We start from the raw sequence: 17629 nt of genomic DNA, 5'->3' as shown, positions 1-17629 counted from the left end.
ATATATATATAGTTCCCACATATGAATAAGAACATGTGAGATTTGTCTTTCTGTGCGTGGCTTATTTCACTTAACATGATATGCTCCAGTTCCATCCATGTTGTTGCAAATGGCAGAATTTCATTTTTTTTTGTGGCTGTATCGTATTCCGTTATGTATATGTCCCATAATTTCTTTATCTACTCATCCATTGATGAACACTTAGGTTAATTCCATATGTTGGCTATTGTGAATAGTGCAGCAATAAGCATGGGAGTGCAGATCCCTTTTCAATATACTGAATTCCCAGGCTAAAGTGCAGTGGTGTCATCATAGGTCATTGCAACCTCAAACTCCTGGCCTCAAGCAATTCTCTTGTCTTAGCCTCCCGAGTAGCTGGAACTACAGATGTGCGCCACCACACCCAGCTAATTTTTCTATTTTTTGTAGAGATGGGCTCTTGCTCTTGCTCAGGCTGGTCTTGAACTCCTGGCCTCAAGCGATCCTCACACCTCGGTCTCCCAGAGTGCTAGGATTATAGGCATGAGCCACCTCGCCCAGGTGGTAGTTCTATTTTTAGTTTTTGAGGAACCTCCATAGTGTTTTCCATAGGGTTACACTAATTTACATTCCCACCAACAGTGCATGAGGGTTCCCCTTTCTCCTCATTCTTGCCTACATTTGTTATTGCCTATCTTTTTGATAAAATCCATTTTAACTGGAGTGAGATGATATCTCATTGTCATTTTGATTTGCACTTCTCTGATGATTAATGATGTTGAGCATTTTTTCATTTACCTGTTGGCTATTTGTATGTCTTTTTTTGGGGAAATGTCTATTCAGATCCTTTACCCATTTTTTAAATTGGATTATTTGATTTTTTCCTATTGAGTTGTTTCAGCTCCTTTTATATTCTAGTTATTAATTCCCTGTCAAATGGGTAGTTTGCAAATATTTTCTTCCATTCTGGGGGTTGTCCCTTCACTTTGTGGATTGTTTCCTTTGCTGTGCAGAAGCTTTTTAGCTTGATGTGATCCCATTTGTCCAGTTTTGCTTTGGTTGCCTGTGCTTTGGAGGCGTTACTCAAGAAGTCTTTGCCCAGACCCATGTCTGAAGCATTTCCACAGTGGTTTCTTTTAGTAGTTTGATAGCTTCAAGTCTTAGATTTAAGTCTTTAATCCATTTTGATTTGATTTTTGTATATGGTGAGAGATAAGGTTCTAGTTTCATTCTTCGACATATGGGTATCCAGTTCTCCCAGCACCATTTATTAAAGAGACTGTCCTTTCCCCACTGTATGTTCTTGGCACCTTTGTTGAAGATAAGTACACTATAGATGTGTGGATTTATTTCTGGGTTCTCTATTGTGTTCCAATGGTCTGCGTGTCTGTTTTTATGCCAGTACCATGCTGTTTGGGTTACTACAGCTCTGTAAGTACAATTTGAAGTCAGGTAATGTCATTCCTCCAGTTTTGTTCTTTTTGCTCAGGCTGGCTTTGGCTATTTTGGGTCTTTTGTAGTTCCATATAAATTCTAGGATTATTTTTCTATTTCTGTAAAGAATGTCATTGGTATTTTGATGGGAATCACATTGAATCTGTAGATTGCTTTGGGTAGAATAGATATTTTAACAATATCAATTCTTCCAGTCCATGAGCATGGAATATGTTTCCAGTTTTTGTGTGTCCTCTTCAACTTCTTTCATCAATGTGTTACAGTTTTCATCATAGAGATCTTTCCCTTCTTTGGGTAAGTTTATTCCTAGGTGTTTTATTTTATTTGTAGCTATTGTAAACAGTATTATTTTCTTGGTTTCTTTTTCAGATTTTTTACTGTTGGCATGTAGGAATGCTACCGATTTTTTGTATATTGATTTTGTATCCTGCAACTTTACTGAATTATTTATCAGTTCTAATAGTTTTTGGGTGGAATCTTTAGGTTTCTCTAGATATAAGATCATATTATCTGCAAATAAGGATAATTTGACTTCTTCCTTTCCAATGTGGATGCCCTTTATTTCTTTCTCTTGTTTGATTTCTCTAGCTAATTTAGCATTCTTACTGTCTCCTGTATCCCCAAGAGCTTATAAAAGTGCCTGTGCATAGTACTTACTCAGTAAGTATCTGTTGAATGAATTAATTATGTTTAGGGAATCTCCAGAAAGAGAGGTAAGGAGGAGGTAGTCATGTGGCATTGACAACTTATAGGGTTTCATGGGGTGTACCTTCCCTTCCATCAGTACTAGGCACCCCTTGAAGGAGCTGAGGTATAAAGGACCTGGGGGACCGATGGGAGGAAAATTGGGCAAGTAGTGCCATAGAGGAGATGGACTTGGTAAGTTGGTTGACAGGGGCTCACAGGTAACCCACGTAAGTCCTGGGAGAAAAAGGCAGCCCCCAACATGGAAGAGGCAAAAGATATTTGGGTAAAACAGTAATAATCTAACACAGTGGTTCTCAAACAGAGGCGACTTTGTCTCCTCCTCTTTCCCTCTGAGGACATATGGTAATGTTTGGAGACATTTTTGGTTGTCAGACTGGATGGATAGAGTCCAGGGATGCTGCTAAACATCCGATATTGCACAGCACAGCTTCCTACAACAAAGAATTATGCAGCTCAAATGTCACTGTCACTGAGACTGAGAAACTCTGTAAACATCACTAAGACCAAGGATGATCAAATAATTCATCATTCAAACTGAGCATTTTGAGGGTGAAATGCATATTGTTAAAATAAATATGCTAGGACCGTGGTCATCACTTGAGCAGACCTGGGAAAACCAGGATGTATTGTCACCTTGCTAAGAATCTTGGGATGAGGGAGAGTCTGGTCAGAGCCTGCAGAACATAGGGGCTATGGGAGGGGGCACAGGTGAGGGATTATGTTTTTTGGCACATGGGTAGATGGGGAGAAGCTCACCAGGGCAGGTGGAGTCTCCAAAATGAGAAGGTTTGACTCCCTGATGCAGAGGAAAGGCAGAGCCAGGGAAATGGGGTTTTTACAGAGCTGCCTTGGTATCACCAAGACTTTGACTCGCAAGGTTTGACTTGAAAATTATAGATAAACCAAGGGAGATCAGTGTCTGTTTTGCTAAAAGTAGTTCTTTTCAGAAATGGAATTGACAAATGTATGATTCATGGTCACGTGTGAAAGGTAAATATAATATCTCTCAGCCACATCTCCTTCCTAGATCAGGGAGGGCTGATAGGTTTCATGTCCCTTGTCCCTTGCAACTCTGACAGATTGCATCCACCTGCAAGGCCAGCTGAGGAGCAGGAGCCCCCTCTACTCAGTGAGAAAGAGTGTGGTGGTTGATTAGCAATGTCTGTCACAGGCCCAAAAAGGATAGTGATAGGCCGGTGGGCCACACACCCACCACCCGTTCACAGGGCCTTGTTCTTGTTTCTTCTCAAAGTCAGGCCAAAAGGGGTGAGCTCTGAGTCAGGTGGCCTGGAGTGTGTTTCTTGAGGCCAGCTGTGTCTGCTGCTGTGCTTGGTGCTGTGGGGCGTAACAAAGACTGGAAGACATAGCCTCCAGCCCCCAATACCATGACATTTTTGTGGATGAATAAAATAACATTGGCATAAATAAAACCACCGGGGAACAGGGAACAGTACAGGACTCAATAGCAAGTGCTCCCTGCATGGTGGAGCGTCTGTCCTGCAGAAAAACAGACAGAGGACACAGCATTGGGCTCAGAGCAGGAGGGTGATGGGAGGAAGTTTGGAGAATGGCTTTGGAGAGAGTGGCAGTGGTATGGGAGGAGAGTGAGATGATGAGGACAGGAGCCCCCGATAGTCCAATTGATGACTGTTTGCTGTGTTTTTCCAGGGCGAGAGATGGTGGGGCCCACGCTGCCTGGATACCCACCCCACATCCCCACCAGCGGACAGAGCAGCTATGCCTCCTCTGCCATCGCAGGCATGGTGGCAGGTAAGGGGAGGGCATTGCAAAAGGAGGTATTGGAGGAGGGAGGGACAAGAGCCGGCAGGAGGCATGCTGTGTCCCATTCGTAGAATTCCCAAAGGCCATGGAAGGATGGACGGAAGCAGGCACCTTCTTGTAAGTGCCTGGAGAAAAGGCCCCAGTGCCATCCTGGCTCCGTCATTAACTTGTCCCAGCTTGGTCTCTGTCTTCCCAGACAGACCTGTGTCCAAATCCACGCTCCCCCACTTCTTCCAGGACTCAGCGAGCATAAGGGAGCGTGCCCTGAGCGCCAGCAAAACGCTGTGAGCCGAACACGAGCCCCGCCCTTAAGCAGCCCTGGTCTCCCAGTAATTTAACTCTGGTGAATCTCAGTTACCCCTGCTGCAAATCCTGAATCTGAATGATCTTGTCGATGATGAGGACGAGGAGGGTGAAATGATTGAAACATACTCTCCTTTGCACATCACACTCTCCCAACCCTGCATGGGTAGGACCCAGGTTCTAAGTACTCTAAGGGTACTACAGAGTGTGTCTCTATCCTCATTTGGACTGTCCTGGAATCCTGCCTGCCAGTGATTTGGGTTCCTTTGTCTGCCAGTTGTCATCCCAGGTGATGGTGAGCCAGGGTGTCAAGGTCTGGACAAATGAGGACAACGGGAATTTCTCTGGGCAAGTCTCACTCTTTCAGGAGCCATACAGGAAAGACCTGGGGTGGATGAGGTAGAATTGAACCATTTCCATTGCACAGAGGGGCCTGGGTACCTGGAGCTTCTGGAAGGGGCTCTGGACTCAGGGCATCTATGACCCCCATGCCAGCCCTGGCCCAGCCTCCCTGGCTGTGACCCCAGAGACAGCTCATTCACCCCGACCTGCTTCCCTCCCTCCCCAGTAGGGGTTAATCTTTGCCAGCCGCCCACTCTGGGCACCCTGTGCAGAGGCAGGTGGGCTGGGCTCTCCTGGACAGAGGGAGGGGAGGGAGAAAGAGAGGGAGGAAAAAAGCTCCGTGCTCCCTGGGAACCTGCTGAGCTGGCACTTGTTGCTGCCTGGTTACCGTGGCGATGTGCTTAATGCAGCGTTGAAAATACAGAATACTGACTCCTCTCTCCCTCCTGGCCCCGGACTCCCTCCCTCTCTCCCTTCCTCTTCTGGAGCGTGAAATGAGATTGGTCAAGATAAAAAAGGAAAAGATTCGGTTATTTTTTTAAGAGTGTGGATAATGGGGCCTCTCAATCAAAATCCCAGGCTCCAGTCGGCTCCCCCATTCCCCTTCCAACCCCTCCACCTTCCCCTGACGCCTGCTCAGAGGAGGAGGAAGAAACATAAAGCACCAGGCTTTTCTCTTAATTATGAATCATTCCCTGAGGGCAAGCCCAGGGCAAGGGGTTCCTGGGGCCCAGAATCTGACCTGTGAGGTAGCTGGAAGGCTGGGGCCTCTCATCAAAGGCCCCTAGAAAGGCTTCATCCTGAGTGGGTGCTGTGAAAAAAAATAGCACAACTAGGACATTGACTGTAAGTGAATTGCAAAAGGGAAGGGCCTTGCCTTGCACAGTGAATGGGCTCCCAGTAAGTTGCATGCAAGTCAGTTTTCAGAAAATGTAATACTATATAAATGAATCACCTGGTTCCTAGGAACGCCATTGTGCAAATGAGTTCTTAAGGAATTTTTTTGTAGAAAAATTATGTGTCCCTCTCTTACCACTGCTTGTGATCTCCTAGTTGACTGAATGAGGATTCGTGTAAAAAAGTCAGTAAACTTTCATTGAGCACCTACTGCGTGCTTGTTAAGTACATAAAAAGTGCTTAAAGCAAGGCATGCCAATGACATTCATCAATCAATTGTGGAAGGAAGGAAGCGATTATTTATTATGCACTTCTGCATGCCTGGCCATTCATACAGTTAACTTTATTTCTCATTTGATCCTCACCATAAGACTGAGAGGCTGATATTACCCCAATTTTATAGGTAAGGAACCTGAGACTCAGAAAAACAAAGTGGTGTGCTCAGGGTCATAGCCATACTAAGTGTCTGAGTTGTGCAAATACTGGTCTTCTGATTTCACACTTAGGGCTCTTTCCATTACACCATACTGCCTCCTACCATACCAGAAATAAAGACACAAGCTATAGGAGAGTGACTCAGGAAAAGGACTGGGACAAATTTCCCTTGTCTCTTCACCTTCTGTTTGCCTTCTCATTTTTTTTTCTTTTGTTCTGACCCCACTAATGTAGTTAATGACCCTCATACCAGTTCTGGAGCAGAACTAACAGCTCCAGGTATATGGATCCATCAAGCCATCTATCCATCTTTCCATCCATTCATCTTTACATATATTTTTCCATACATCCATGCATTTTCCCATCTATCCTTTCATCCTTTCTTCATCCATTCCATTCATCTTTCCATTTATCTTTTTATTCATCTATCTTTCCGTCTCTCTATCCATCCATCTTCCCGTTCATCCATCTATCCATCCTTCCATCTATCCATTCACTTCTGATCCATCCTTCCATCCTTTCATCATTCGTTCTTCCATCCATCCATCTTTCTATCCATCCCTCTATCTTTCTGTCCCTTCTTCCATCCATCTATCCATCCATTCATCTTTTCATATATCAGTCCTTGCATCTCTCTTTCCATCCATCCTTCCATCATCCATTCATCCATCCATCTTCCCATATATTTATCTTTTCATCTAACTTTAAGTCTATCCTTTCATCCACCCATCCATTCATCCATCCATCTTCCCATATATTTATCTTTTCATCTAACTTTAAGTCTATCCTTTCATCCACCCATCCATTCATCCATCCATCCATCTTTCTATATATCCATCCTTTTATCTATCTTTCCATCTATCCATCCTTTCATTATCCTTGCACCATACACCTTTCATCCACTTGCATCCTTCCATCCACTCACCGCTTTTTCACTTAAAACAATATTGGTTGAGGATCTGCTGTGTGAGTGGCTGGGGATACAGCAATGAACAAGTCAGTTTCCTCTATTCGTGGAGCTTACAACCTAATAGTGGAGATAAACAGACAATAAACAAGTCAGTCAACAAATGAATGTACATGATAATTTCAGATGGTGATAAGTGCTGGGAAGAAAGTAAAATGGATGATGTAATAAAGAGCCACAGGTAAAAAGATGACTACTTTAGATTGGGTGATTGGGGAGGCCTCTCTGAGAAGGTGTTCAAAGTGGTCAGCCAAGTGGTAAACTGGGGCAGACCATCCCTGGCCCAAAAGAACAGCAAGTGCAAAGGCCCTAAGGCAGGAACTAGATTAGCATGGTAGCACACAAAAAGAAGGCGAGCATGGCAAAGAATAGTGAGTGATTGGGGAAAGCACTAAGGATGAGAGAGTTTGTTAGTGGCTGGGTCAAGTTTTAAAAGGTTACTCAGTTTTCTGGGAAAATGGACTGTAGACAGTCCAGAGCGAAGGCACAGAGACCAGACCAGTTAGGAGGCAGTTGCAGTAGTTCTTGCAAGAGATAACAATGGCTCAGGCTAGGGAGCTGGCAGTGAAGAAGGAGAAAGGACACTGAGTGTATATTTCGGTAGTGGACCCAACAAAACCTTCTGGTGAATTGGCTGTAGGAATGAGAAAATAGAGGGAAGAAGGATCACTTGCAGGGTTTGGGCTTGGGAAACTGCGTGGGTGGTGGGGAGTCTACATGTGGGAGGCCAGGAGGGGCAGTGGATGGCAGGTGGAAATCAAGAGTTCTGTTAGGCCATGTTTGGATGGAGATGCCCACTAAATACCCAGCTTTAATAAGTCAGTAGGCACACCATATAAGTCAGGAAAGAACGGTCGCTAGAGTATAAATTCAGCCATTGTACAAAGCTGTTATTTCACTCCAAGGGATTAGACAAAATCACCATAAAGAGAATGTGGACAGAGATTCACAGAAGGCTCACTGACAAAGCCTGGGGCACTCACTGTCACTTAGAGCTCTAATCCAGAAGGAACCAGCAAGGAGGACGGGTAGGGAAGACAGTGAGTTATGAAGCAAACCAGGACATGGGGTATCACGAACCCAGAAGCACAAACAGAGTGATGAGCTAGACGTTGAGGGAATTGTGGCCATAGAAGTGACTGTTGGGGTGGCCAGGTTAGAGGTTGTGGGGATTTGAGGGGACTAGCCTTGGCCTGAGTGGGAGGAGTGAGACAATGAAGACAGAGATCACGGGGTGAAGAAAGGGGCTGGTAGTAGAGAGGGACGTGGGGTGGGAAGAGGATTGTTAAAAGAGAAGATTGCAGAGCGTGTTTGCAGGCTGAAGGGAGTGAAGTATTACAAAGGAAGAGACTGATGAAGCAGGAGAGAGAAGATAGTTATAGGGGCCAAGTCCTTGGAAAGGTGAGTGGTGAGATGCAGAGCAGAGAGGCTGGGATGGCCTTTCATGGACACAGGGACATTTCCCCTGGGGCACGGGGCAGGCAGGTGGACAGATCTTGTGGTGGGAAGATGCCACACCCAGGGCTGTACCACCTCCCGAGCCCCATCCTCTGCCCCAACTTCCATGTGACTGAGGCAGATGGGTACTCAGGAAGTGAGTGTTAAATAAATAAATAAGTGGGTGAGTGAGTGAACGCATGAATGAATGACAAAATGAGAGGACAAACACGTTGTGTTTTCCTCCTCTCTTTGTTGCCTGCCAGAGCTCACAGTGTTTGGCACTGGGTAGGGTGGGCTAAAGGCCCGGGAGCCCTTGCTGTGTAGCCAGTGTAGAACCAACTTCCTGCAAGGGAATGCTGAAACCAGGGAGATCTGGGCCAAACAGGGACGATTCATATGGTGGAGTACGAGAGAGCACTGGTGTGGGAGCGAGGCGCCAGCCAGCTTCCTGGTTCAGGCTGTCATTGAGCATGTGGCCTTGGGCAGATGTCTTTCCCTCTCTGGGTTGCAGTTTCTGTATTTGTTAAATGGATGGTTGGATTAGATCATTTCTTAGTTTTCTTTCTTTCTTTCTTTCTTTTTCTTTGCTTTTTTTCCTTCTTCCCACCCTTCCTTCTTGTGCATGTGTCATTTGTCTGATCTGTGTTAGACTTAGTCCCTGCTCCTAAGGGGCTCACTGGTTCTTACTGTGAAGTTACTGCTTGTCACTGGCTCCCTAGATGTGGGGAGAGTCCAGGAGCCTTTCTCTGCTTCCCACTCCTCCTCCTCACTTCCATTCCTCCCATGCAAATGCCTACTTCTCTGGCAAGGAGGCTGCCCCACTGACCCCAAGCCAGGCCTTAAGACTGGTTGGATGACTGATTCAAGTTTGCACTGAGCTTCATTTTAGCTCCTGTTTAATGGGAAAATAAAAAAAGCTAACATTTATTGAGTGCTTCTTATGCTCCAAGCATGGTGCTAAGCATTTAATATGTATTGTCTTGTTTAATCCTTGCCAGACACCATGGGATAGAGACAATAATTTGCCTCGTTTTATAGATGAGGAAACCAAGGCTCAAAGAGGCTACGTGACTTGTCCAGAGTTAACGGCCAGGAAGTGGGGAGCAGGGATTCGACTCTAGACAGGCTGGCTCCAGGGCCAGGGAGTTTCAAGCCTCCCTCCAGAGAGTCTGGGAAGGAGGCTAGCAGCCACAGAAAACATTTAGCTCACAATCACAGATGAGTTTCTGAAAGACAGTGTGGGCATTCATTGGCTCTCGGGGGCTGGCCAGAACCTGGCTTTGTGAATGGAATTGTCTCCTAAGTGAATAAAGGGATTGTCTGGAATTTGGAGTCAAGAGCCCGAAGGTGGAGTTCTGCCCCACCATCCACCAACAGCGTGATCTGAGGCAAACTCCGTAATCGAGCTGCACTCCAATTTCCTCTTTTATAAATTGGTAGTAGGGGTGAGTACTTCACAGGAGGGTTGTGGGAACAAAGGGGTGTAGTGTGTGGGAAAGTGCTTTGCCAACGTGAGGCTCTATACCTAGATGGTCAGCTTGACTTTGTTGTTGTTATGTGAGGGAATTCACTCTTAAGTAATTTCTTAGGTAAATAACTCCTTTGGAAAAGCCAAGAATCCACAGACAGAAGGCGGTGATCTAATTTACTTTGTGTAAATTCATGCACTGAGTTTGCTCAAAGTGGTGGACCCGAGATGGAACAACAACTCCTCAGAACAATTCTCAAAACACAACTTCCCGCAGAGCTGGGGGCCCTCGGGGGCCCTCCTTCGTCTCCTACCCTTAATCCTGGGCACCTCCCCTCACCCCCAACGGAGACACACTCAACACACTTATACCCATGGAGGCTAAAATGTTCATATATACCGATTCCCTCTTTGACCACTATTTCACCTTGCCATGCCCTCCACCCCCAGCAAGTCCCTTCTGCAGACGATCTAGGCAGCAGTAGAAGCAGCAATTAGACTCTGGGCCCTAGAGTCACAGCACAGCTTCCAAATTCCACCAAACCCTCCAGCTGTTTGAGTTCCTGCAGATCCCAGAGCCTTAGTTTCTTCATCTGGAAAGTGAGGATAATCATAACATCTACCTCCTGGGCCTCCTGGGAAGGCTGCAATGTGTTAAGGCAGTGCCTCCAGTACCTGGGGGAAAGGACACTGCTCCAAATGACCCAGCCTGAGGGGTTCCCAAGGGGGTGATGGAGGGGCCTTCTGAGCTCCACTGTCCCTGCCCTGGCTCCACCTGTCCCCCTGCCACCCCCTGAGCTTGCCCACTGCCAGCCCTGCAGACCTCCCGGCACCCACCTCACAGGCCTCTCCCCTGTGTGCCTCCAACAGGAAGTGAATACTCTGGCAATGCCTACGGCCACACCCCCTACTCCTCCTACAGCGAGGCCTGGCGCTTCCCCAACTCCAGCCTGCTGAGTAAGTCCCTGGGGCTGCCCGGGCCTTCTGCTGGGTGGGGCGGGGTGGCATGGGGGCAAAAAGTTGTCTGAAAGTTGAGAGGCCCCAGGTTACATGGAGGGCCTGGGAGATAGGCGTTGTTTGTAATCAAAGAAGGTAGCGGGAGGCAGTATACCTGGTTGTTTGGGGGAAGAGGGCAGAAGGCCAGAGACTTCTGGCATCGCTTTCCCTCCTGTTCCTTAAGGCTGTGTCTTTTAAACCTTTGTTTTGTGTAAGATTCAGAGCTCGGGACTAGAGGGGGAGGGCAGAGGTGGACTTGAGAGAAGCCTGAGAACCTCCCTCCTCAGGGGCTTCCAGTCCAACAGCGGCAGGCACAACTCAGGGCGCCCCGCCAGCGCACGGCTCCCTCCTTCCTGGAAGCCGATCTCAAGAATGCCGCCCTGTCCCCCCACCCCTCATTAGCCATCTAAGTGGCTCACAAATACTCATGATTCAGCACCAAAACCCTTACACGGAAACCCTTTATTCCACCGCATTCCCCATATTTGCCTGAGATGCGGACAGCATTCGGGTCGAGGTCCAGACAGTGAGCTTTGGGGAGCTTCGAGGCTGCCCTTCACCCCTCTCTGGCCCTGAGACGCTGGGCTGGGAAGATCAGCTTTTCAGCATAGCAAGCCCCACAAATGGGGGGCTTGAGAGATCCCACTAGCGCCTCCCTGAGTGACCTTGGGGGTGTCAGAGCAAGCCTGAGCCAGAGAGAAGCAGCTGCCCAAGGGTGGCTGACTCCACGGGCACCGTCGCAGGCTGGCAGGAGCATCGATTCCCCAAGATGCCCTCTCCTCCCGTTACCTCCTGGTGTTCCAGACATAACTGGGAGGGTGGCTGACCTGAGCTCTCTTTGCTAGATGAGGTCAACACCAAGCCACCTTTCTGTTCAGTTTAGCTAGAAAGGCCGAGGGCAGCGAGACACGCCGGGGCCAGGCACCTTCCCGCTGAGTGGCCCAGGCTGCCCGCCTGCAGGTGTGCAGAGAGCCTCTGAAGGTCCTTCCACCCCACAGGAGCCTAATCCCCCCAGGGTTTTCAGGGGAAGATTCTCTGGCCTGGCACTGTTTGGGCGAGGCTGGGGAGGATCCCGAGGACCCCCCAGTGTGCTTGGTTCTTTGGGGTTCCACGAGCACCTGCTCCCTCCTGCCTTCTCCCTATAGCCAGGGTGGGGAAGGTCAGGGCAGTCGTGGGGGGAAGGGGCAAGAAGCAACTGTTCTCATTCTGGCCAGAAACTCAAAGGTGAGGCCAGAGAAGGAGGAAATGGGGCTGGAGAGGAGTTAATCTTTGATGATCAGATAGGCCAGAGGGGTGAATGATTAACTTGTGTTGTCTTAAAGGTCAGCAGATGCAGGGAAGGCTGTGGTGCAATTTCCCCCTCTGACCGGCAGTGTTGTTGTTATTTTTTTTTTTAACGTGTCCAGGTTCCCCATATTATTACAGTTCCACATCAAGGCCGAGCGCGCCACCCACCACCGCCACGGCCTTTGACCATCTGTAGTTGCCATGGGGACAGTGGGAGCAACCGAGCAACAGGAGGACTCAGCCTGGGACAGGCCCCAGAGAGTCACACAAAGGAATCTTTATTTATTACATGAAAAATAACCACAAGTCCAGCATCGCGGCTCACTCCCTGTGTGGTTAATTTAATGAACCATGAAAGACAGGATGACCTTGGAGAAGGCCACACTGTCCTCCAAGACTCCTTAAGGAGGGGCAGGAGTCCCAGGCAAAGAGAACCATCCCGTTCCAAAAAAGACAAAATTGGAGAAGAAATGGGGCCCCCAGCTGGAAGCCACCAAAGGAGAGAGGAGGGAGCAGCCGGAGGCGGTGGGGGGAGGTTGGGGGGATGGTGATTGGCCCTCACCTGGGCCCGAGGTGTGCACAGGGCACCTCCATGGCCCTGTCGTCAACACAGCTCTAGCAGTTATGGACTGAAAGCACTTCCTTCCAGCCCACAAGTCACAGCCTGGAGCCGAAGTTCTCCCCACCCGCCTCCCTGGAGTCACCTCCCTCAGCTCCACCTGTCCTCCTTGCCAGGGGCGGGGTCTGGTCAATCAGAAACTCCCGGCTGTCAGCTGACCTTCCTTTGCCTGCTGCTGTGATGTGCGAGCCCCACCCCAGGTTCTCCTACAGTGGGTCATCCCTTTGGCAGCTGCGGTCAGCCGGGCCGGCCTCAAGCGGCTTGAGACAGACATTCCAAAGGGCCCTGACCCCAGGGAGGTGAGGCGTGGATCTGCCCCGGCACAGGGAGGTGGCATTTCAGGGGACCCACTTCCCCTTCCCGACAGCTCCTGCTAGGCCGAGTGTGCTTCCTGCAGCTCCAGCCCACCAGCTACCGAAGAGACCCCGAGGCAGCCCCCTGAAGCCAACAGCGGAGATTCCCCCTCTGGCTCCCGCAGCTCCTGCCCCCAAGGCCTGACTGTATATACTGTACATGAAACTCTGTTTGGGTCAAGCTTTACTCTTTCCACCGCCCAGACTTTGGCCTCCGAGTGCGTTGTCTCCCTGCCATATTGGGCTTCTCTCCTTGATGCTTCTTTCTTTTTTAAAGACAACCCACCATTGCCATTGCCATGTGACTCAATAAACCATTACTCTCCATCTCAGGCTTTGGGGTTGGCTGGGGAAGGAGGCACCTCAGGACTGGGCTTTCTCCTGAGAACCTCAGAGCCAAGCGGCTGACAAACTCGCTTTGGAGCTGTGGGTTGTAGGGAACTATCTAGTGTCCCGGAGTCCTGACTTGGCATTCTCCTCCTGCCCTCGATAAATGTTTAATGCTCGGTACATCACTTGTCCCAGGCTTTGAGTGCTTCAGCACTGAGTAAATGTGAGGCTGGCACAGTGCTGGGCCAGTCACAGACCCCACACAAGTAGTTGCTGTTGTTATTAACAGGACGCCAGAGAATCAGCCGGCGGGGTGGCGAAGGACCCAGGGATGCTACAAAGTGGAGCCCACATCAACAGCTCTCATGGCCCTTGCGGTGGGAGAGGATGGGAGGGAGGACTGGACTCTCCTGTGTGCCAGGCACAGTGTGGAGGGCTTCCTATAACTTAAGTTGGAATTAGCCCCATTTTATAGATTAGGAAACCGAGGCTTAGAAAATAATGAAATTACTTGCCCATGGTAGTCCTCTTACACATTTACCCAACGACTCAGGACACTCATCAGGGATGTCAGAGTGTTCTAGACCCAATGGAGTTTTTGGAGCTGCCACTGAGAATGTAATTTCTTTTGGTTTGGTTCTAAAAATTTGACCTGACTGAGTGCTGGAGAGGTAAGCATGGAGAGGGTGAGGGAGGCTGCAGAGACTTAGGACTGCTGCCTCCAGGAAATTTGTGAGATACAATGTGACAGCGGGGGCTCTGCCCCCAGCAAGGTGCCTGGCTCACAGGGGGCTGTGTGCTATCCGAGGGGACGCTCTCCACGTGGACCCATGAGGAACAAAGGACAGGGGTCTGCAGCCTGGATGTCCAGGTTAGTGTGGGCAGCTGGGCAGACAACTCTGAGACTGAGCCAGGTGGAAGAGGGCCAGGAAATCCAAGGCTGGGAGGATAGGAGCTGAGACACAGGGCTCCTACCTCCTTTGGCCCCGCCAAAGGAGAAGCCAGGGTGCATGGCATGAGATCATTGAGCCAGGGGGACCCCTCCCATTAAGAAGAGATCCAACACCACCTCTTCTGAGGGGATCTGAGATGAGGCTGGTTTTTCAGTGACAGGACTTCCCTCAGCAGTGGGACCCTGAATTCCATTGTATCCAAGGCTCTTCATGACCCCAAACCCTGGGTTCATGAGGCCCTAAGACCACCCCCACCAGGTTCCAGGGCCACAGTGAACCCCCACCCCAGAAGTATTTGGAGGTACATGGCATCCCCAGGGGTCTGCACAGCCATCCTTTGTGTTTGCAGCCAACCCCCGCTGTTGACACTCTAGCAGACCCTCTCCAACTCATCGTGACCAAGGGACTTGAGCTGGGCTTTTGCTGTGGTGACATGGTTCCAAACTCACCTTGCTTTCTTTGAGGTGATCTGGGCATTCCAGGACACAGCTCAGAGTAGGTGACTTTGGTGACTATGGGGTGTGGCCCAAGTGCAGTGGGCCCTGGCTAGTACCTACCTGGATATGATCCAGCTGAGAATCCCCCTTTGGGGCTTAGAAAATGCAGCCATTAATGTATTGGGCAAGACAGGGATGATTCGAGGTGCCCCAGCATTGGGGGTGATGTTGGGGGAAGCCAGGGTGGCACATGAAGCGGAGTGACAAAGAGGGTGTGAGGACAAGGACAAGGAGGCTGCTGGGCCTGAGCTGGAAGGCCACTTTCACCTGGCTGCATGTGACAGGGGGGTGATTTCCTGTGCAGGGCAGTCAGGGGCCCCGTGGGAAGAGTTGTGTGTTGGCAGGAGAATTGGGGATGAGACATGAGCCTGAGCTATTCCCAAGGCGTGGAGGTCCCCCCCCCACACTGCACCTGAAACAACCCCTTTCCCTACCTGCGTGAAGAGAACACCTGAGCTTTCCAGGCAGCTCTCCCTGGTCCAGGCCAGCCCAGCGTGCTAGGGACTTGCAGGAAAGCTGTGTGGACCAGGCAGCACCCGCAGGGCAGTGGGTTTCTTGCTGGAAGACGGAGCAGCCCGTACCACACCTGGGGCCCACCAGATGGACAGAACTGCTGGGACCCTCCCCCATAGCTACAGGGGTGGGGATGGGGGAGCCGGGAGCCCCTGCCTCCATAGCCAGCCCAGACTAGTTCCAGCCCCTCCCCTTTCCCACCTTCTCTCACTTCTCCAATATTCTTGCTGAGAGTTGTTACCAAGAAACATGTATTTTCTGCCTGCCATGTGCCAGACACACACTTAACCCTCGAGACAACCTCAGGCAGGAGGAGTTAGTGGCCACAGTCTCCAGATGGGGAACAGGAGGCCAGAGAGATTGAGGCCCTGGCTAAGGTCTCCCCACTCCCACCTGCCCTCCTCATCCTCCTGCTTCCGTCACCCAAAACACACATGCTTCCTCCCATCCACACCAACACAGGTTCTTCTTTGAGATAAAGTCTGTTGTCCTTGTCCTTTGAGGGTGGGCACGGGAGGAGGGGGACCAGTGCCCATGGTCAGCATGTGTTTCAGCAGCAGCCCTGTCAATTAGGGGCAGAGGGGGCCGGCGGGGCCTGTGGCTCCCTCCCAGGCCCCTCCTTCACCCACGTCAGCCTCAGAAGTTAGAAGTGGCCTTTACACGGGCTTAGTTTCTGTCTGAGCACAAAGCTCACTCACTGACATCTCAGATGCTGAACATTGGACCCATTTTGTTTTGCTCTTGGGGAAACTGAGACCAGGAGATGACTTGACTTTTCAAGGTCATTCGGCTAGTCAGCAGAGGAGCTGGGACCGCAGCCCGACCCTCATCTGAGGCCTGCTCTGCATCCTATTCCACTGCGTGCCGGGCTTCTGCAGAGACCTCAGACACCCTTTGCTTGGCAGGGAGTGCAGAGGTCACTTAGCCAGTTAGGGCATTGCCACATGCTCCCAACTTGGCAAATAGCCCCGGACACAAGGCCCAGAGCCCAGCAGAGGAACGCTGGGGCCAGACGGAGCCGTGCCAGGCTGATCCCAGATTCCCCTCCACCAGTGGCCCTAAATCTCCCCCCAAGCTGCCCTTGGGCCCCCCCTCCCCCCCACCAACGTCTAGGATCATAAACCATCTCCATCTTCCACAGGGTGGTGATGGCTCCTCTGTCCCAGGCTGTCGTGTCACCTTCTGATGTCCAGTGACTGAGCTGCCACACTTCTCTCTCTCTCACCTCTTTCTCCTTCCTTTGTTCACTTCTTTCAGTTTCTTATTCCTTCCCCTCTTCTGCTGCCTTCAACACAGTTATTCCTTTCCCCACCCTGTGAGAGACCTTCGTGTCTCCAGGGCTGTGAAGAGTCAGAGAGAAAGGGAATGTTTGGGACGAGCTTCGAGGTCGGGGATGTGTTTGGGAAATGCCAGGAAGCAGCCCTTCGCCCCCTCGCCCTCTCCCTCTCTTTGGCTTCTTGGTCTTCTCATTACTTTCTTCTGTTCCTTTGGCTCTTTGGGGGCCTCTGGGACTCAGACACTGGAGCTTGGTCCCTCCTGTGTGACAGACCCCTGTCCCCATGGCTCCCTGCTCCCACATGCACACACCACCATCGTCAGCCCCATTCCCCACCTCCACGTCCTGCAGCCAGAACCAGGGGGCCCGGTTCTTCCCAAGAGAAGCTGGAGGAGGCTGACACGGTGACAGGTCTCTCCCTCTGCTCCGGTCAGCATCCTCCGCTAGACCACACTCTTTCTCCTACCCGTGGAGAGGCTGCCTGGAGATTTGGGGCACGGGGCTTGTGGGAGGGGGAGGCGGCAAGTGGGGCTCTGGGTGGGGAGAAGGGGCGGTGGGAGGCCGGCTCCTCTGCATCTGTGCCCGGTGGCAACCGGCCAGGCTGTGGAGTGAAGCGCTGCCTGCGGCTCTCCCAGGGAAATGTATTTCCCCCTGAGTGAAGCGGACTGTGCAGTGTGGAAATTGGCTCTTTTCTGAGCGAGCTGTGGCTGTTGCTGCGGAGTCGGGGCGGGCCGACTGGCCCCTGGAGTGAGCCGGGAGCAGCCATGTGCTGAGAACTCATTAGGGATAAATCAAACTAGTAACAGCATGAAGCCAACACCCTCCCCCCAACTGTGCCTCCCTTCCCCGCCCCCTCCAAGACGCCCCACTTGCTTCCTCCTCCATGGTCCTCTCCCTGCCAGACTCCCTCCTGCCTTTTCCCCAGCCAAGGCACCCCCCCCTCAGCCAAGACACCCCCCCTCAGCCAAGGTACCCCCCCACAGCCAAGGTACCCCTCAGTCAAGACACCCCCAAGCCAAGGCACCCCCC

The 17629-nt window shown here is 50.6% G+C and overlaps 1 protein-coding gene across 5 annotated transcripts in view; it reads left to right on the top strand.

Annotated features, from left to right (window-relative positions):
* Nucleotides 1-12882, top strand: part of PAX8 (paired box 8) — a 58969-nt gene extending 46087 nt beyond the window's left edge. For 4 of the 5 annotated variants that reach the window (XM_012656786.1, XM_012656785.1, XM_012656783.1 and 1 more), the window contains 3 exons: nt 3811-3912; nt 10647-10733; nt 12179-12882. In XM_012656786.1, coding sequence (XP_012512240.1) covers nt 3811-3912; nt 10647-10733 — 189 coding nt within the window. In that variant the 3' untranslated portion in view covers nt 12179-12882. The remainder of the gene's footprint in view (nt 1-3810; nt 3913-10646; nt 10734-12178) is intronic. The other variant, XM_012656787.1, reaches the window with a different exon arrangement.
* Nucleotides 12883-17629: the final 4747 nt, after the last annotated feature.

Source organism: Propithecus coquereli, unplaced genomic scaffold, assembly GCF_000956105.1.
Source record: "Propithecus coquereli isolate 6110/MARCELLA unplaced genomic scaffold, Pcoq_1.0 Scaffold519, whole genome shotgun sequence".
Lineage (NCBI taxonomy): Eukaryota > Metazoa > Chordata > Mammalia > Primates > Indriidae > Propithecus > Propithecus coquereli.
This window is presented reverse-complemented; position numbering and strand designations above follow the sequence as displayed.